The sequence below is a fragment of the Lactuca saligna genome, chromosome 3 (genome assembly GCF_052625555.1).
Source record: "Lactuca saligna cultivar CGN05327 chromosome 3, ASM5262555v1, whole genome shotgun sequence".
NCBI classification, from domain to species: domain Eukaryota; kingdom Viridiplantae; phylum Streptophyta; class Magnoliopsida; order Asterales; family Asteraceae; genus Lactuca; species Lactuca saligna.
Window position 1 is genome coordinate 28,153,360 of NC_136419.1, and position 21,121 is coordinate 28,174,480.

The 21,121-nt window shown below is 35.8% G+C and overlaps 2 protein-coding genes across 3 annotated transcripts; one reads left to right on the forward strand and one right to left on the reverse strand.

The window, feature by feature from the left end:
- Positions 1-3,662: 3,662 nt before the first annotated feature.
- LOC145034910 (F-box protein SKIP14-like) lies at positions 3,663-6,405 on the forward strand. The gene has a single exon (XM_078983469.1). The coding sequence runs from the start codon at positions 4,446-4,448 to the stop codon at positions 5,724-5,726; it is 1,281 nt and encodes a 426-aa protein (XP_078839595.1). The 5' UTR covers positions 3,663-4,445; the 3' UTR covers positions 5,727-6,405.
- A 1,183-nt stretch (positions 6,406-7,588) lies between these two features.
- On the reverse strand, positions 7,589-9,266 carry LOC145034912 (uncharacterized). 2 transcript variants are annotated; one of them, XM_078983470.1, is made up of 3 exons: positions 9,087-9,260; positions 8,691-8,845; positions 7,589-8,573 (listed from the first exon to the last, which is right to left on the reverse strand). In XM_078983470.1, the coding sequence occupies exons 2-3, from the start codon at positions 8,706-8,708 to the stop codon at positions 7,653-7,655; spliced, it is 939 nt and encodes a 312-aa protein (XP_078839596.1). In that variant the 5' UTR covers positions 8,709-8,845; positions 9,087-9,260; the 3' UTR covers positions 7,589-7,652. The 2 variants fall into 2 exon arrangements, with proteins under 2 accessions (XP_078839596.1, XP_078839597.1); XM_078983471.1 differs by lacking the exon at positions 8,691-8,845 and having other exon boundaries at positions 9,087-9,266.
- Between the last annotated feature and the right edge of the window lie 11,855 nt (positions 9,267-21,121).

The window sequence follows — 21,121 nt, forward strand, 5'->3', positions numbered from 1 at the left end:
GGCGGGGCCCGAATCTCGCAGTATTGTTTGCGTATAGTGATGTGATTGTTTGTTAGATATACTTGTTGTTTGTGTGATACATGTATGCATGTTAGTAGTGGAGTGTGGTCAGGGCCCGAATCTCCTAGACAGCAGAGTGTGGGCGAGACCCGAATCTCCTAGACAACAGAGTGTGGGCGGGGCCCAAATCTCCATGAGAGTGGGCGGGGCCCGTATCTCCTAGTTGCATGTTATTTGTATGATATGTGGTAGTTTGGGGAGAATCACTAAGCTTCGTGCTTATAGTTTTTAGTTTTTGGTTTCAGGTATTTCCACTAGCAAGGGAAAGAGTCCGGGATGACTGCATGGCACACACACAACTTTTAGTCTGGGATGATTTACTCTGATGTTTTGACATGACTTTGATATATTGACAGGTAATTATAACCTTTATGAGACACACGATGTTTATGGTTTTTATATGATGTATGATACTCATAGTATTTATTTATGAATTAAAACAAAAAATTTGGACTGCATTTTTGGGATGTTACATAGTAACTCTTAAAACTTAATGTTAATTGATTTTCACAAGATTACATGCTTCATTGGTTTTCTGACTTTAATTAAGAAAATGTGTTTGGAGCTCCTCTAATCATTTTAATAACAAAGAAGAGTTGAGGTAATTTGTGCTTATGAATTGTTATAGCCAAGTTAAATTTATTTATAAGTGTTGTTCCATTTAGTCTAATGATAAGTCAACTATGTCATCCATGTGGTGTATTCCAAAATCAACCGATTTTACTTCATTAAACTTAATCAAATCATCTATTTCTTTACTTGTCATATTTACATTATAGCTTAGTTTTAATTTTCTCAAACAATCAAAAAGATTTATCCCCCTCCCATTTTACTTTTACTCTTGTTTTACAAGTACTTGAACAAGTGATTTACATAGAGATTTAAATTGAACCAATATCGGTGGATACAATCCCTTTACTATTATATACTATTTTAGTGTAAAATATTAGGGTTATTAATTTTATTGGCGTCGACAACACCAATGACCCTGTATCACTTGGTAAGGTCCACCAAATGTTCCATATGGCATAATGGACTGGGAGTAGTCTAGTTTTTTCCTAGAAGATCTAACATCTTTTACCTTCTTTTTGTTCCTATCTAGTTCAAGGGACACATCATTAACCAACTCCTCAAAAATAATCTTTGCTGGGGATAAAAAATAATTGTTAACCCTTGTATGCCCATGCTTTATGTAGATACTTAATAGGTTTTTTTTTTCCCACATAATTTGACAATACATGCACATCCCCATCATTTCCTAGAGGTAAGATACCAAAGTCCAACTCTCCTTTTGGAATAAGAAAATGATAATACAAAGTTTTCCCTTCTGCATACCCTATTTCTTGAACCATTGTATTCAACTCATGCACGGAGAAAACGTCAATATCTACGAAGTCAACATAGTCTATTGTTCCATCTACGTACCTTCTTCCAGGTTTTTTTGTGTGAATATCCCACCGTGATGAATTTTCAGTATGAAGTAGTTGCTTATTCCCTCTGAAACAAAGAATAACAAAAAAAAAAAATCAACTATTTGGGCGTAATTTCAAATCGACAAAATCTATGACCACGTTAGTAAGTCACTTATGGTATAACCTTTCCAAATCATAGTTTGATGTTTTCGTGTGTTTGGAACGAACTGGCCATAATGTTAACACCATTATCGTTTTCAATCGAACTGGAGGATGATCCTTACATTGTGTTGTGTTGGAGAAGACGATGATGAATGCGAAAGGATAATGGGTAGCTGGGGAAGATGATCTTTGTACTTAATTGCAAAGATCATGTGTATATTATGTGCATAATGAAGGATTATTACAGTGACTACTATGTGAAAAGCTAAAACTACCCTGCACTAACGGTACAAAAGTGACGGGGTTAGGGTCAAAGACCAATCGCGCAAAAACCGAAACCATAAGGAACAGTGGCGTGACTTTTTGCTACGAAGTCCTCAAAGTGCGATAATATTCTGTAAACCACATGGACCAATTGTGAAATTTTGTCTTGAATGATTGATGAAATGGACACATGTAATTGAATGTTTAGTGATTTGATTTAATTGTGAAATTCAAGTTATGATGCCTTGATTTTATGTCTAAACACTTAACTAAGTAGTTTTTGGATGATACTTCTTGTATTGAGAATTCCATGAAAATGAAGTAGTTACCAACGAACCAAACATGGAACCATTGCACATATTGACCTGGTTCGAAGTAATATCTTTCTTATAGCTCCATATAACCCATGTATGAAGTAACAATGACTAGATCAAACTAGTTCTTATGCAAAAAGGTTGGGGATATGTACCAACTAGTATGCAGTTACCAAGTTAAGTACATCTCTACATACATGTTAAAGGCTGGGGCATATTAGATTTAGGAAGAAATGGGCCAAATTATATATGGGCATAAATAAAAAGAAATGACTCGTCTCATATAAAATCTTTTGCCATCTCCAACAATAAAATGATTGCAATATCTATAAATGCCCATTTTTCTACATTCAATACTTCATATTTAAGAGTCCACGCTTTCTTCATGTAGGTATCCCTAAACATATCATCTAAAGGTGTTGTTTAATAAAAAACATTTTTGGTATGTTACATGCGTGGAATCTTAGAAACATAATAATAAAGTGTGAAAATTTAATAACATATTATGATTATTTGAAACAATTTTGACAAATATCCACTATACAAAAATACTTATGGCTTATTAAGAAACATATCACAGTTCACAAAAAATAGAAAAAATGAATATTTAATAAAATGCGTTGGATTCATGAGTTTTTTTAGAACAAAATGAAGCACCGTGTTTAAAACTTTATATTATAAAACCCATTATAATTTAATGGTTTATTTACTTGAAGATTTTTTTCTATTTAACTTAAAAGTTTAATTTTTTAAACCCTCTTTAGCAGGAAATATAACATCACAACAATTATTTGTCATACACAATTTGTTGTGCTTTATGGAGTTATACAATACAAATATATAACACATAAATTGTTATGTATGACTAAAAATTCTTTAAAAAAAATAACAAACTTGAAACTTCCATTGGTAAAATTAGAATATATATATTTTTTCAATGATTAACAAAAATCTGTTTAATTTATTATTATTTCTAAATTAACTTATAAGTAATCTGGTTTAGTATTTGGTATTTATCCTAACATATGATTATCTGTAATTTGAATATTATTTTTAATATATACTTAAAAAGGATAATTATGTTATTTATCTTTTTAACGAAAGTCTTTGTTTTCTTCATATTTTTTAAATTTAATTAATTGAACCTAATTCCGATAATTTCGTATCATAAAATTATTTTGCAAAGTAATCCATATCCATACACTTGAATAAACTTTCACCATCAAATTTCTTCATCACGAAGCAAGTTTTCAACCATGAGAATAATATTAATAATAAATTTAACAAGAAAAAGAACTTTGAGTTTGACCACACTTCTGTTTAACCGGTCACCGGTAAAACCCACCGCAAATAGTCAGAAAATCCCGGCTCCCTTCAGAGAAAGAAGCAGTAAAACTATACCAGCCAGACACGTGTCGGTTTATCCTCTTCTAGTCGTAGTAATACATTTTTCCATATTCCCCCTTCCCCACACTCTCTCTCTAGAGATAACCCTTCTCTCTCTAAAAAGTCCATCTCGCTCCCCTGAAACCCCATCGACAGATTCGTTCGACTCGACTCGGATCGGATTTCCGTTCGATTCTTGTTATCTATCATACTATCTCATAACGGTTGTGTTCCACATTCACGGCGATTGACCGACGTTCAAAGCGTTGTGATTATCTCGACAGACGACGACACCCTATCCATCGTTCCTTTCAATTCTATCGATTGCCTTTGTTCTGAGCAAAATCGTAGGTTTTCTGATATAAATCAGGTCATATTCTTCCACTCGTTGATTCTTTTATATTTGTTTCTTTGGTTAGGTGGATTAGGTCTTAATTTCGAATACTAGGGCATTATTATTCATTGATTCTTTAATTGTATAGTGATTATCGTGTTCGGTTTTCCTTTCTGCGGTCTTCTCTCTATATCTCGTAGTTGATATATATTCGTATAGGTAGTGGTTCCAACAAGAAACTCCGTGAGATTTTTCGGTGCGTTATTTTAGTTTGCCCCCAAAATTGAGGGTTTTCTTGTCTGAGATTTGTTCGTCTTTTTCTAGGTCTAGGTAATCTGTAATCATCGAAACAAAGAAAAAAAGCAAAAAAATCTACAGAAGAAAAAAAGATCACGTAATATTCCTGTTTTGATTTTGATTTGGCGATTTAGCTGAATCTGGGGTTTCCTTCGAAGTACCTTTTTCAGTTTCGTGTCTCCGGGAAAATATAAATTTCTTTTAGGTGTACACAAAATGGCTCTGAACTATTCTCAGCGGCCAGTTTTTCCTGCTCATACATCCGAAGACAATCTGATTTCACCCTTGAGGATCGTGAATGGGTATGTCGTGGAAGGCATGTCAGACAGAGGGGGAGAAAGCTTCGTGAAGCCTAGACATGGTAATGGAGAGATCCATGATCGTTTTGGTGGTTCACCAGATCCAGTTTCTACAGACATAATCGACTTATTACCTTCAGATCCATTTGGTATGGAGATCGATATCAGCACAACTTTCACAGCCATCACCGGGTGGCTTGAAGATTTTGAAGTGGACTACGTGCAATATGTCAGAAACAACATTGCCAACACAAATGAAGATTACAGATTATATGCAGGTCTCAATCTGATCTGGAACAGTGCCCTGAGGTTTCAATCGTTTCCAAGCAATGAATCACCTGATGATAAAGGTGGTGCTAGTTTCATGGATGATGAAGACGCCACAACATCCAATAACGAAGGAGGAGACCCTCATGAAGCGTTTGTTCTTGCTCTCACTTATCTTGGAACAAAAGATCTTCTTTTACTCGAATGTGTTTGTAAAACTTTATCTTCTACAATACGTAGCGATTCGTTATTATGGAGAACCATTCACATTGATCAGCCATTAAGTGAGAAGATCACCGATGATATTCTTGTCCAATTAACCAACAGATCAGAAGGTAATCTCAGATGTTTAACTCTTATAAAATGCCCAAGAATCACAGATGATGGATTGAAGCGTGTTTTGGAAACCAACCCAAAGTTGACGAAATTGTCTGTTCCTGGATGTACAAGATTAAGCATCGATGGTATTTTGAATAACTTGAAGGCTTTCAAGCTGTCAGGGACAGGTGGCACTTCGGGTATCAAACACATAAGAACAGGTGGGTTTTATGGGATAACATATGAGCACTTCAAAGAGTTGAAGCTTTTGTTGGGTAGTGATGACAACAACATTCAGAAAAATGATTATCTTCCTCATTATTATCATCGTGGGAATCTGTATCTACCAGATGATGAACGTGATATAGACGTTGAAGTATGTCCAAGGTGTCAGAATTTGAGGCTTGTGTATGATTGTCCAGCTGAAGGGTGTTTTGGGAAAGATCAATGTAGGGCTTGTATAATTTGCATACCTCGATGTGCTCAATGTGGTCGTTGTGTGCATAACAGTGAATACGAAGAAACGTTTTCTTTGGAGTATCTTTGTTCTGGGTGCTTGAAGGAGATGCCACGGTGTCAAAAGGTGCAACAGATGGATGTTGATGTTTTTTGACGTGCTGGTGCCACGTCACACGGTATGACGTTGCTTGCTCCTATGTGGTGGAGTTTTTCGTCCTCTTCAACATCTTTTAGAAATGGATATAGTTTGGTTTATGGAAGGCCCCTGGGGTTTTCGTGTTTTTTTTTTCTTGAAGGGTGATGAGAAAATTGGAAAAGGAAAAGTTAAAAAAAGAAGTCAGATAGATAGAACACGTGCGCAATGGATGTGACTTCTTGTTGACGTGGTGCTGTCGGGTACGGGTGTAATTGGTGAAATCTCAACGGTTATAATTGGAGGAATGGAAGGAGGTGTGTAAATGGTCAAAGTTTTGACCATGTGGGTTCGTGATGGTTTGATGAGGGGTAGACACGTGCTGTGGAGTTGGGTGGGTGGAGCGGGTCGGATATTGGTGTGTTGACTGCCTGGGTTACACGTGTATTAATCTGATTCTGCATGTTGCATTTGATGGGTTTTGGGTTTTGACCCGTCTGTGGTGTTTGGCTGGATCTTTACGTGGATTCAGATACGATGTCGTTGTTCTTTGGACTCTTGTATTTTCATTTGATGTTTTCTTATTTCCTTTTGTTACAAAATGTATTAATTGTTAAGATGTCATGTTTGTGGTGTGTACCGTGTTTTCTTTTGTTAAAAAAATGTTTATTAATGGTTAAAATGTCATGTTTGTGGTGTACCAACTGTGACTCGAATCGAGATTTTATAAACTTAAACTCGACTTGATACATGTTTTAAGCTCATAATACCATATATTTGAATGAAGTGGTTATATGTGGCTACCTTCTGTACTCTAACTCAACTCATTCTACTTTTGTTTGTGCTCAAACTCGAAATCTTTTGATTGATGCCGAAAGTGGCTTGTTCAAGGTAGACATCGGTTGTCTATTAAAATGTACAAAGTGTTTTACGACATAAAGTATTTTTTACATGTAAGAAAGAAGCGGATGGAACTAAATTTGATCATTTATTTGATAACTATAATTGACAAATGCTTCAAAAACATCATTCATTTTTCTGTGCTTATGTGGGCATATAGATTTTTTTATAGAATCAAGGTCACGATTAATCACTGAACATTTTAAATGATTATTTCCTCACTCGATTTCTTTTTAGTTTTTTAAAAGGCAACTAAAATGTGTTAGTTTTTGTCAAAGTGGTTACCATCCGCAACAACCCATAACTTTTTATAATCTATGGTCGCTGAACTTTTTTTTTAATAGTGCTAATTTGGTCTTTTATATGTTTTTTTTTTTTTTTTTTCTCATAATTCGTTTTTACAACTTTATTTTTATATGTTTTTTCACAACTCAATTTTGTAATTTAATTTTTAAAATTTAAAAGGAGTTAAGTATCCAAATAAACACAATTCAAAAAATTTAGCGTTAATTATGACCTTAAGTCCTTAACCCCATGAACATGTATGCATATCTGTTGCTATTTTTACGGACAACTGGGCTTTGCCGTATTTCCTAATTCCTAATTTCCTACGAAGATTCTTCATCCTCTCAAATCATTATTTCCCCTCCCCCGTCTTCTAGTTAAATAGAGAATTTGTTGAGTTATGGAGTTTGAAAAGCCTCGAGCCTTACTGCTGCTATTGAGACTTAGCTATGGGGTTCTGATAAGTGTTGGCCTCCAAAAACCTATTCGTAATGGGTCTGTCGATCGAACACAACACAAAATGAAATAGAGATCAAAATTGAAATTTAAATTTGTGTCTAAGTGTAAAAAACATAAAATCTTGTTGTGTGGTGTTTGGGTTCAAAATCCCACAAAAAAAGTGACACTATATTGCCATATCCATTTATGGTCAAAATCCAACATCAAAATTCATCATGTATAAAAAGAATTTCAAGAAATACTAGAAACGAATATAATATAAGTTTATTATAAATAACAAATACCACCAAACCGATTGCATTGTTACATAAATTCAACATTCCCTCCAATTTCTCTACACAAAAGCTTCGACTCACCAGCCAACTTCAAGCTCTTATGAATCACCAATCCCGTTAACTTATGCGTTGATTCCGGTTCATATTTCTTAGCCTCCTCTTCACTCCCCATCACCAAAGCCTCCCTAGCCGGAATCACATTTTCCCACCAAAACTCACGTAATACACCATGTATCAAATTCCAATAATCTTGATCTCTACATATACGAAAAATCGTACTTCCATTTATCGTCCAACAATACAAATCAACCCAATCTCTATCCATAACCTCCATCTGACCCTGAATCTGAGGCATATAATAAAAAGGCATACTCGACCACGGAATCGCTGATTCCGGTTTCCCTTTGTTAAACGGGCATTTCACTTCGAGAATCCCGGCATTTGGATAACACCCGAGAAGCCCATCTGGTGATGCACCGATCCAATCGAATTTATCTTCCGAATGTGTCGCGAACCCTAATGAACTCACTTCACGTCCGGTTATTGTTTTGTATTTTTCAATGGCGATTGATTCATTCACAACACCCCATTCCATGGCTTGTTTTGAAGCGAGTGTGATGTTTGATTCTGTATCTAAAGGGAAGACTTTTTCATGCCAAAGTTCGGATCTTCTTTTGCCTTTCCATAAACCGAGAGCAGTGCTGAAGGTGCTGGTGGTTAATCGGTCTTTTCTGAGGGCAAACCATTCTTTGGAACGTTGGGCAGGGGAAGGGGAGTTTGATGGGGTGAGTTGACAAGTCAAAGTTAGCCATTGTTGTGGGTTGTAGGGTAGAGAGGTTGATGATGGTGATGCGCAGGTGGGAAATGGTCGGAAGAAATTGGACTGGAATTTCATTCTCTTGGGAAGTATGTGGAGTCTAGTGACACAGGCGTTGGTCATTTTGGAAGTCTAGAAAAACGAGGAACGGATTAATAGAAATTAAAAACCAAATCAAACAGGTGAATCAAGATTTTAAACATATGTAAATAGAGAAATGAAGAGGTACGTCAGTTTAGGGATACGAACCCTAAAAACGTTTAACATTAGTAGCTTGGAGTTGCTTGAAGATTTGAGATGAAGCGTAATGTGGAAAATCCATGGAAACTTTTCCAGTTAAGAGGAGAAATTAGGGTCTCCAATTGAGTTTTAACAGAGTGTAATAAGCAGAGCTGGTGGCTAAACTGTTTTGATATAGAATTATTGCTCAATAATAGGGAACTTCATTATTCAATAACCCTAAAAACTTTAAAACGGGAAACTTGCGATTGCTTCAAAAGTTGAGATGAATCTTTATGAGAAACCCCATTGAAGTATTGCTCAAGTATAAGAATTTCAATATTTTGAGTATACAGGAACCCAAAAATTTGGCAGAGATGGATGACTATCCTGTTTTAGCATAAGAGAATGAAGATGAAGACATACCCAATTTACTTTAGAGGCCGGTGGTTTGCAATGTTGAATATGTAGTAAAACCCGGATCTTTTTGGTGATGGATTGCTAGGGTTTATTATCAGTTTTGTTGAACGAAGAAGAGAGATAGAGGGTTCAATAGTCCATTTACATGTTGGAGCCTTCTAATCCGACTCTTTCCCCTGATTTTTATGAAAGGCTTGATTTTTTTTTTCCGTATACAAATACTTGTAAATCCTAGGTGTGATTAAGTTTAGTCTTTCTTGATTTTAAAAATATTTTGAAATTTTTTAATAAGGTTATTGTTACTGTAACCCAACAATCTTTGGTATAATCGTTTAAATAATCTCTCTGTGATTTTATTTTTGCCTTTAAAGGATATTAACTTGTATTTTACTAGTCATTTTGGTACTTTTTACCCACATTAGAAGGTAGCATTGTTTGGTCAAGTGCCAAGTAAGCATGTATCCTCAGAATCTTGAAAACCTGCAACAACTACAATCAAACATGGTGTCATACTCCTTTAAAAATCTATAACCACATGTCAATCAATCAAACCCAAATTCATATTCCTTATTTTCATCATCAAATCATCAGCTCCATCTATGTACCCATCACTCGAGACTAAAGATATCGCTGAGAAACTGCTCCAAGACAATATTCAAAGCCATTAACAATTCAGTCGCTGCTTCCAGATCCCAATTCGAATATGCCATTTCAGTAATCATGAACTTTACCAGACTTCGAATCGCTTTCATGGTGTGCTTGAGAGCTAATACGAAATCAGTTAGAGTCAATTTTGTGAAATGAAGGTTTTCGTGACGCGATAAAGGACCACTCAAATTCAATTGCCTCTCGGTCAATTTGTTCTCCCTTTCATCTTCCTCCAATTTCTCCTTCAAAAACACAATCTCAAAATCCTTGAGTCGACTCTGGTTTGTTAGCTTCTTTCGTGTTAATAACCCACATCTCTTACCTCTTTGCTCGTCTGCAAATCACTGACAATATAACGAACAATCTCGTCCCCTTCCCACCGATTCAAATGCCCCCTATAACAAAACATAGATTCAAAGCCACAAAACTATTAATTAGACCCAACCTTCACACTTCAATACCTCAATTTCATCTCTAGAGTCATCAATTTCAAAATCAGAACTCAACAATCGGTTACAAAGATGGAACGAACTTCTTCAAACATTTCACAGGAAAATGACTTACAAAACGGAAACGAAGAGAAGAGAAGCATGGAAGAGACGGAGTTGGAGTCGGTTGCGAGGTTATTCGAGAGCAGGAAGGTTCTGCCAAGGTAGAACCAGCTTAAACTTCGTGCTTTTGTCTTGAGTTTTATTTTGGGGATTCTGTTCACATGCATCGTTATGAAGCTTAATCTCATAGCCGGAACTATAAACTTCCGACCACAGAAAATGTTGTTTCATAGTATATCAAGGAGTAAGAGAACCAGAGCACCATCAAATAACAACTGAACATCAACACCACCGGTACCTACCACTTCTACCACTCCGACCTCTAAAACATCCAAAATGAAGATAGAGAATTACACGTCGACTACTTCTTCATCCTGCGACACAACGTCGGAAAATCGGCGCTATTATGTGTTGCACTCACTGCGCATCAAAGAAGACGCCACAATGAAGAAAGGGTCTGCTAGGATCAATATGTAACGCTTGTTAGGGTTTGTGAAACATCCCAAAAATATAGTCCAAAAAATTCATTTAAAATCATTTAAGAAAAAACCATAATTCATGAAACAACATAATAAAATCCCATATCGTGTATCTCAAACATCATATCAAAATAATGTATCAAAACCATGTATCAAAATATCAAAGTCTAAAATATCCCGGGATGAAAATTGTGGTGTGTGTCATGCAGTCATCCCGAGCTCTTCCCCTTGCTACCAGAAGTACCTGAAACCAAAATTGAAAACTGTAAGCACGAAGCTTAGTGAGTCTCCCCAAACTACCACATATCATACACATAATCACATAATAGCATACAGTGGGTCTTGCTCACTACATCGGGCCCCACCCGATATCGGACAAACCCGACATCGGCCCCCACCCAACATCGAACCGAAGTCTGGCATTGGGCTCCGCCTGGCATCGGAACAAAGTCTGGTATACATATAACATAACAACAAGCATATAACATAAACACATAACATAAAACATATAAACCTTCCTCGGGCTTGCCCCGGCATCAGACTGAAGTCCGGAACACATAACATATAATATATAAGCTAAACCTTCCCCGGGTTTGCCCCGACATCGGACCGAAGTCCGCAACACATAAACAAACACATGCAAGAATTATAAAGACATCAAGCATACAAACATTCCTCGGGCTTGCCTCGGCATCATACCGGAGTCCGGAAACATATAATCTACATTAGGCTATCCCCGACATTGGACCTAAGTCCGACATAAGCTATCATACATAAACGGGCCGACATTAATGTCTTCGACCCATTCCTACTGCAGGAAAACTCAACTCTCAAACTGGTTGTTGATATCTCTAGTGAGGAATCTCCGATGGCCGCTCCAATGACTCCCTAGCTATAAATTCACACGGAACACTTAGTCAAAAACTGAAAATCCTTCTAAGGTTAAAATGACCATTTTACCCCTGGTCAAAGTCAACGCTCTGGTCCAGTCAAAGTCAAGGTCAACTTCCAGGTGACCCAACTCGTGGAGTTACCTCCTAACTCATCGAGTTCCTGTGCTTTTTAGACTCATGATAAACCGAGTCAACTCGTTGAGTGTTGGATTAGGTGTCTAAGCCTATAACTATTATTGGTATGCACTTGACCTGAGAGTAGCATGGTCTATTTGGGTTGCATATCACCATGACAATTTGATAGGATAAACTTTTGAGAAGAGGTTATTTATGATTTGTTAATACATTATAAGTTTTAATATATTAATATGGAATCATATCATTTAATTAGTATTGATCAATAATTAATTTGGAATTAATTATGTGATCAAAATAGACATATTAAATATAAGGGGTTGATTGGTAAATCATTCATTCTTATGGTGTGGGCCAATGATCCATGATTCCTTAGGTTGGGCTAAACCCATGGATGATCCATGGAGGTTTAAACCCATGGATCCTAAGGAATATGGAAGGTCATAGCTATTAATGTTTACATGGTGTAACCATAATGTGTCACACTATATAAGAAGCCCCTTGGTTGGTGAAATTGCACTAGAGGTTCTTGGAGAGCCATAGAGCCGATTTCTTGTGTGTATCATACTCTCTCAAAAGCTTCCTTTTGTCTTATGTGTATTGTGATTCCATTTGAGGCATTCATACTATTGGTGTTAAGTTCTTAAAGGCCAAACACAACAAGGTTTCCAACTACAACAAAAGGTATGTCATCTAACTAGAACTTTGTAGTTAAGATACTCTATTGCATGCTAGTTAGGATGATACTTTTGAAAATTAAAGTTAGCATGTATATTAGAGAAAACATAGATCCAAAGTATCTAGGGTTGCATGTACACCATAGCAGCGTTAGAATGCTCAAAACCCTTCAGTGGTATCAGAGACTAGGGTTGTTTTCCTATATACTTGATGCAAAATGCTTTAAAATTGATTTTCTACTATTATGGATAGTGGACTCGTCGTGTCCACTGGGGGAATCGTCGAGTCCAAGCACAATTCTGACCATCTCGACGAGTTTGTTCTTGCATTCGACGAGTTGGTGCTCCAGAGTGTAGTTTTTCGAATTTTAAGGCTGGAATTTGACTAGGATCATTACCGAAACTGTTTTTGGATTTATAAGTCTGTATTTGATGTGGTAATGATCATGCTTATTCAATTTATCAGATAATTGTCAAAGTTTCATGTTTTGCATTAGTATATATGATTAGGTTAATTACATGAAATTTGTTTGATATGAATTATCTTGATCATATGAGTTTAATATAGATCATGGACATTATTTAACATGCTTGTTAGTTTATTTGGTGATCTTTATGGCCATTAATGTACTCCATAACTTGTCCTCAAGTTATGGAAGATGAAAAGTTTTTCTTTTAAAGAATTCATTAAACTCATAGGTTATGGTGTTGAAGAGTCTTTTTCCATAAATGTTTTTATGAACTCCATAACCTGTCCTCAAGTTATGGATTTTCAAAAGTCCTTTCATTAAAGCCTATATTAAACTCATATGTTATGGATTCCAAAACTTTTGAAAGTTACAAAACTTTCCCTCAAGTTTTGGAATTTGTAAATGTAAAAGTCTAACCTTAGAAACATTTAGTTCCAAACCCTAGAATTTTAAAAGTTTAAAATTTAACCCTCATACTATTATAATATTATAGGTTTAGTATATATATATATATATATATATATATATATATATGTGTGTGTGTGTGTGTGTGTAAAGTCAGTCTTACCATTAGTAGGCCTCATTCACGAAGCCAGTCTATAAGGGGGTATAAGGTTACTGCCTATAAAATGACACTTTAATGAGTGTCCACTCTCACCCACCGCTTCCTTGACTGGTGGAGGGATGTTAGCTGAACGGGTAGGATAGGACATTAATTCTCATTATAAGTATAATGATAAGTATAAAGATAAGTATAAAGTAACTACACTTTATTAAAATTCTCAATCTTAATTACTTTAGGAAAAATGTGAATATGGTGCTAACCCATGAAATTGCACTTTTTACCCTATTAAGTCGTTAGTGGAGTGTGTGTAGTTAACCGGCACACTAATATGGACTGACAGTGCGTGGAAAAGGGTAGCTTGATGTTAATCATAGATCAATGGAGCATATGTGGTTAACCGACACATTGATTAGGTGGTTGTAACATTGAGTATACCAAGCTAATTTGCATGGTTATTCACACCTTTTTTTATGATCCTCGGCATCCCAGTCACAAACTTGAAGGGAACAATCGAGATTTAAACATGTCATTGAAAAGTTCAATGAATCTCAAAAGATCTAGGAATTTCAATTCGCTTAAAACCTAAAGTTTCCCTTTAGTTTTTCATGGTAAAAATTAGTAAATCGTCATTTACCTACCTTCAAATAGTTTACAATCGGATTACGGTATCCGTCTTCCGAATTGTAAATTATTGTGTTGGGTCCTAGCCTTAATATTTAATTTTGGTGTTATATTAAGGACTTAAATCAACTAACTTGAATTTCTCCCTTGTATATGTATGCCTCAGACAACTATGGTCTTCCCAAATCTTCTAGAACAACCTTTCATTCCGAAGATGATGTTCCACGATTGGATCGTGGAAGTGAAAATCATACTTCACTTCCTCCACCTCCTCCAGTTATTCTCCCTGACCCACAAGCTCGAGGACTTGAAAAGTTCAGGATCACTCAATCCCTATTGAATAGTAAAGAAAAGATGGAAGGCCTATATGTACTTGGACATGAAGCTGCATATTGATAAGCTGAGGATGTTGGGTGTCATCTTCCCAAGGAAGTTGGCTATTGACTGGATTCTTCACTGGCTATTGACTGGATTCTTCCTGAGTCATATAGTGAGTTCGTTAAAGACTATTATGTGACAGATCACATCATGACCCTAATTTATCTCACCTATTTGCTAATTGTTGTTGAATCATCAATGATTTGGTGCAATGGTCAAACAAATCTGGCTTGAAGATCTACATCCCAAACTGACATCGACATCCCATAAAAAATTCCTTCTCCTAAAGGAAATGAATTGGCCATGGTCAAAAGTTTTGATCATAATAGAAAGGCCAATTCTAAGACTGTTCCATGTGAGCTTGTATGTTTCTATTGCCAAGGAAAGGGTCATTGGATGCGAAGCTGTCCTGACCTGAGAAGTTTAATCAGATTGTATGGGTCTGATCCAGGTAAGTCTACTGTCTAACTCTATTAAGTTCCTAACTGTTGATTCTTAATACATAATGTGACAAGGTTGCATTTTGATGTTTTGTAGGATCAAGTAAAGGGAAGGAAGGTTAAAAGTAAGAGTATGCTAAATCTGACCACGAAGATGGATTTCGATCGCATGGTTTGAAGATCGGAATTTTGAGCTGTTGCTTAGGAGTTATGATAGATTGCTAGGAAATATGTAATAACATAGTTTTGATTTGTAGTTGCATTGTAAGAAAAAGCTTTTTCTGCATTTTATAAAGGAATAAAAATTTGTTTTGTTTTATTTTATTGTATCTCCTTGCAATGACATTTGTGAAAATTAGTGTTTGTATGTTTCTAATTTTAGCAATATGGATTTGATTCTTTCATTTGTGGTAGTATCAAAAATTACCAAATAAGGAAAGATTCTAATCACCCAAGTTTCAGTTTGATAGAAACTTGGAATCATGCAACTCAGCTTATGTGATGAATGAGAACATTCATCTTTGGGAAATTAAGACTAATTTCGTGTTTACATGTATATGTGAGTCAAGTGAAGGACTAGGGGATCAGGTACACTTGGTTGTGTGCTGGTCAAGTCCACCACAAAGATCGGTAAGACTATTCGTCATGATTTACTAAAGTTTAGTAAACATGGTTATACTTACAAGATTAAGTATAATTCTGAAACATTGGAAAAGTTTCAATGTATGGCAGAACGAATGAGAATAATCAAATTAGGCAGAAAGATAAAAGTTTCTCCAAGCTGAAAAGATGTGAGAGTACTTTAGTATCGTGTTTTATGATCATCTTAATGATTATGTAAACCACATCACAATTGATCCTCTAAGGTCATCTTAGTGCATTTCTATGACTAAGAAGAGGAATCGTGAATCTATGGAATGGTTAAATCAAATAAGGTGAATCATACTTCGTTCCAAAACAAGTCATAGAGTAACACTCCAAGATTGTAACATTGAATGACATAATCTTAAGAAAGGTTTATAACAGTTATCAAATGTAGAGTAAAAGTTTTCTACTATTGTACATTTGAAGTTGGTAAGTTGTAATGTTTTGGACAAATAAAGATCAACTAAGACCAATTGTGTAAAGTGTTTATCTTGATTAGAATCCGCACTAAATCTTGAATATTTGTTTGTCAAGTAATGTTCCTTGACAAATTGAATCTTAGATGTCAAGAGGTCAGTGGGAGTCTTAAAGATCTTAAAAGTTTCAAGAACTAATCAAGAGTAAACTTATTGTTAATCACTAGCACACGACTTGAGGTTTATAACCTATGGTGTTGACATATGCTTGTTTCTGTGCCCATTCCAGTTAAAGTTGACTATGTATGTGAGTTCTATGAGTTCTTAATTGGTTGCAATGGCAGGCCCTCGTGCTGCTGGGTGGCAAGAAATTAAGATTGTTCAGTCCATATGAGTTTGGATTTATCACTAACCATTTCTTGTTATTATGGTTATGACAAATTCACATTGATATGAACACATACACCATAAAATCTAAGTATCATAAGGTTTCTCTCCGATTCATGAAAATGGCGAGGAAACGCTTTCACTAAGTAGATTTTAAGGAGATAGAATTTTGATATTTGCATTCTCTAACTCAATTATGATTATGACATCCCTTTTCATAATTTGAATTATGAGATATGACAAAGGGTCTAAACATTTAAGACTTACTGTTGTAAGTTCTAAAATTGTTAAGACACACATGTGAATTATCTAAGGAAAAGCGTATGAGTTTAAGAATCCTAGATAGAGTCTTATCGAAGCATCTCGTATCAGAAATATGAACTTTGGTAAGAAAGTCAATGAAGTATTGATTTCTAGAAGTCCAACTGATTTCTGGGTACATGTCAAAGCTAGTTGGAGCATAAGTGTTATATTGGTAAGTTAATAATTATTGTGCTAGTGGGAGCATAATTATTGTGGTAAGTGTTGCAAGTTAGCAATGTTAATTATAGAAAACAAAAGTTTTAATTTGCAAACTTGTAGGGTTTGAAAATGTTGTTTTGCTATAATTAAGGGAGGGGAATTCATACTTAATTTCAATTCTAAAAGCTTAGATTGAGATCTTAATCAATTTAGTCAAAAATATATATGAATGTTATGTTGGAATGATTCAACATAAGGAAATTCTATATATGGAAATATTAATTGCGTTCTCAAAATTTGATTATGATTATGACATCCCTCTACATATTTCGAATTTTGAGAACATGACAAATAGAAATATTGTAGCAAAAGACTGATTAGGTATCATGTCTTTATGAATTATGTCTCATATGCTTCGGGTATAGGATTGATTGCATATGCTATAATATTCTCGTGTTCTAAATTTTTCCAAATGCCTAGGGCATTAACAAGGAAAAAGGACTAGAACCGGATATGACTAAAGTGGTTAAAACAACTGTTAAGGACAATCTAAGGTTCGTCAAGGATTGGTTGCTTAAGGACAGTTGGAAGTATATTAATGGATAGACCATATTGACATTATTATGATTAGACATGACTCTATTAATAATGAATTGTCGTTTCCATATTAGCAGTTGAAGAACATATGAGAAAGTTAGAAACTTAAATGCAAGAAGAATGTTCAAAGGAATGTACTTTGAATTTGAGACTTCGTTTCCATGTAATTGCTCTCCATTGGAATACTTTGTAATGTATGTTGCCAAGTCTCTGTGACTTTTGTGCATAATCATTACAAGAGGATCATTGTATATAAGTTTATAATATAACATATTCTGGTAGTGACAATAATTTGGAATTCTTACACTTGCAATAAGTATTTGGAATTGTGAAATGAGCATCATTGAAATGTTTTTTAATTGATCTATTTACAAAGTAAGGACCATAGACAAACATAGTGTACATGCTTGAAGCGTGGCATAACTATTGTTTAGACAAACATAGCATGCATGCTTGGAGGATGGCATAAATATTGTTTTAATTCAAGTATTAAGTTAATTATTCGAAACATTATACAATGAATAATGAGTAATCAATGTGACTCAAAATCATTGGGGCTATATAGGATTAGTATTATTCTTGTGTTTCACTTTGCAGGTTTTGACTTCCCGAAATAACTAGGTTATTCAAACCATCCACAGTCGATCATACTTTGGAATTAGGTATTGAAGCAAGATTGTCATGAATGGTTCTGTAGTTTGTCTAGGACAAGGTGGCTGCAGTGTTCATGAGTATTACTGGAATAAGATTTGAGTATTAGATTCAAACCACACCCATTTGAATCACTTCATGGATTTTATCACGAGTGATCATGAGACGATAATATCTTATATTCTTCAAACAGAGAGATATGAGTTGCAGTTTACAAGTCGGTTGCACATTGATGATATGTAAACGCACCGGTAACTCAATGTTATAAAACATATCGTTGTGTGTGACTTGATAAGTAGATAAAGCAATCATATGAGTAGAATTTTATCCATTACTTTTACCCTTGTAGGGATAAAAGCGATATATGTGGGCCCCTCAATGATTTAGTGATGACGCTCCTAAGTGCTTGGCTAAGCCTGGATTGATTTGATTTGTTCAATAAGTTGGTCATCATAAATCGAAAATCGGGAAACAACAGATGGACAGGGAGAATGATTATAATCCATATCTCACTCCATATGATATCTAGAATGGATGAATATATGATCCCTTATCTAATGGACACGTTATTGACTAGGTCAGAGTTCGACAATGGCTTTTAAGAGCTACAATTGCTAGTCGGGATTTTGGAGTCGTACTTGTAATAATAGTTATTAGACTTATATAAGTGAGAGACTATTGTATTAGGTGTCTATGGCCATAACTATTATTGGTATGTACTTGACCAGAGAGTAGCATGGTCCATTTGGGTTGCGTATCACCAGGACAATTTGATAGGATAAACTTCTGAGAAGAGCTTATTTATGATTTGTTAATATATTATAAGTTCTAATATATTAATATGAAATCATTTTAACATCTAGATTTTTAGTTGCAGTATTGTATAATTTAATCTCGATATTTATGGAGAGGCTCGACGAGTTGAGGGTCCAACTTGTCGAGTCGAGTCGAGTTGCCTGCTTGGAATTAATGAGTGGACTCGATGAGTTAGAGAGCTGACTCACCGAGTAGGTATTTGGCAGGGAAACCCTAATTTCCCAGGTTTGGGGCCTATTTAAGGACACTTATAGCCTCATTTGTGGCTCACCGACCATTCTTCCACCCTGAGAGAAGCCCAAAATGGTTATGGAGCTTAAAGAGAGAGTTTGAGCTTGCATTTGAATGTTTTGGGCATTTCCTTTGAAGTGAAGAGGAGGATTCAAGCAAGGAACATGAAAGAGGCCATTAGATTTGAGGTCATCTTGTCCAGAAGCTTTTGAGAGAGGTAAAAAGTTCTCACCTTTATCATTATGGTGACTAGATTCCATGTGTGTGGTAGTTAGGGCTTTTTACCACTCATTGTTTGGACTTTGAATGCATAAGGTCCCTTTTGTGGTCTAGACTTCACATTTGGACCTTGTGAGGCCCAAAGAGTCCCAAATTTACAAGCTTTACCCACCCATACAAGAGTTATAGTGTGCAAGCACCTTGTTGGAATTGTTTTAGGCGTTTAGAGCATCATATGCCATGCCTGGACATAAAGATCAGAGCTTTACATTACGTTTGGACCCTATGGGGATAGATCTAGGGTCTGGACTGATAGATCTGACTTTGGACGTCTGAATGGGAAATCAGATTGAAGGAACTCGCCGAGTCCATGGACTGACTCGACGAGTCGGTGAGGGCTTGTCCCGATGAGTTTGATCATGCGATAACTCATCGAGTTGGGGGTCAACTCGACGAGCTAAGATGGACCTTCACGAGACTTCTGGGGATGCGAGTGGACTCGAGGAGTTGCATGAGTGCACTCGACGAGTTAGGTCAAACATGGACTGATGACTTGAGTGTGGCTTCTGTTGACTTTGGGGTTTTGGTCAACATGAGTAATAGATACCATGAAGGGGTAAAATGGTCTTTTATCCACTTCAAATAGTTAGAGAGAGAAAGAATGGCCTTTGATTATTTGATTCATGAAAAGAGTATTAATCATAGATATTCATCCTTTGTGTTAGGCAGAGGCTAGTTCGAGATTCGAGCGCGAGGTTCTTTGCTCACCTGCTTGCGAGGAGAGTCTTCTCACTATACTTTACCTAGAGTGATATCTATATGTGACCAGAGGGTCTTATGTGTTTATTTGAGTATTGTGATATTAGTGCATTATATCTGTGTGAATTATGCTATGTGTTATTCAGAGTTAGGACCGAAGGGTCCACAGAGTTAGGATCAGAGGGTCCATCAAAGTTGTGGGACTGGAGGGTCCCACTAAGACACATTGACCGGAGGGTCTTACAGAGTTATAGCCTCGAGTGGCTAATTTGTTGTATGTGGTATTTTGGGGAACTCACTAAGCTTCGTGCTTACCGTGTTATGTGTTATGTGTTTCAGGTTTTTCTCAGTATTGCGGGAAGGCGCCAACTTGATTGTATATCAAGATTTTAACTACCAACATCGATCAAGACAATCCACTTTGAGCTTCTCCGTTACTCCAAGACCGCAATGCATGTATTTTTGTGTCTAATGTTTCTTAAGAACCTCCCTAATCCTAAATACTCACAATCCTCATAAACATTTGCCCACTTCTTTTGAACATTGCTCTTATTCTGCATCCCTCCGAATCCATCCCCAGAAAACTCTATTAACCTCAAGGTATTTTTGGTTAAACCCCCAAGCGCACATATGGAAAAATAACCTAGAAAATAAAAAATACAATAAATAACTTGGCATATTTTGCCTTATACTCGAGTCTTTGATAATTTGGAGCTTTTCTTCATGATATTTCTTGATCTTCATAGCTCTTTAGACTCTTATTCTCTCGGACTTTTACAACCTTTTTTTCTTTTTTCACAACCTTTTTCATTTTTTTTTTTTCTTTTCTCACTTTTTTTCACTCAAAACTAAAAATCCTAGAAACATATGCTTAAGCAAGGGAACTTAACTTCAATATTTATTGGTTAGAGATATTAGTGTAATGTGCAATGACTACATCAGCTCTCCTGGATACATTTTTGGTACACGATGCTCAACATATTGCATTAAGTTGCCTTTCT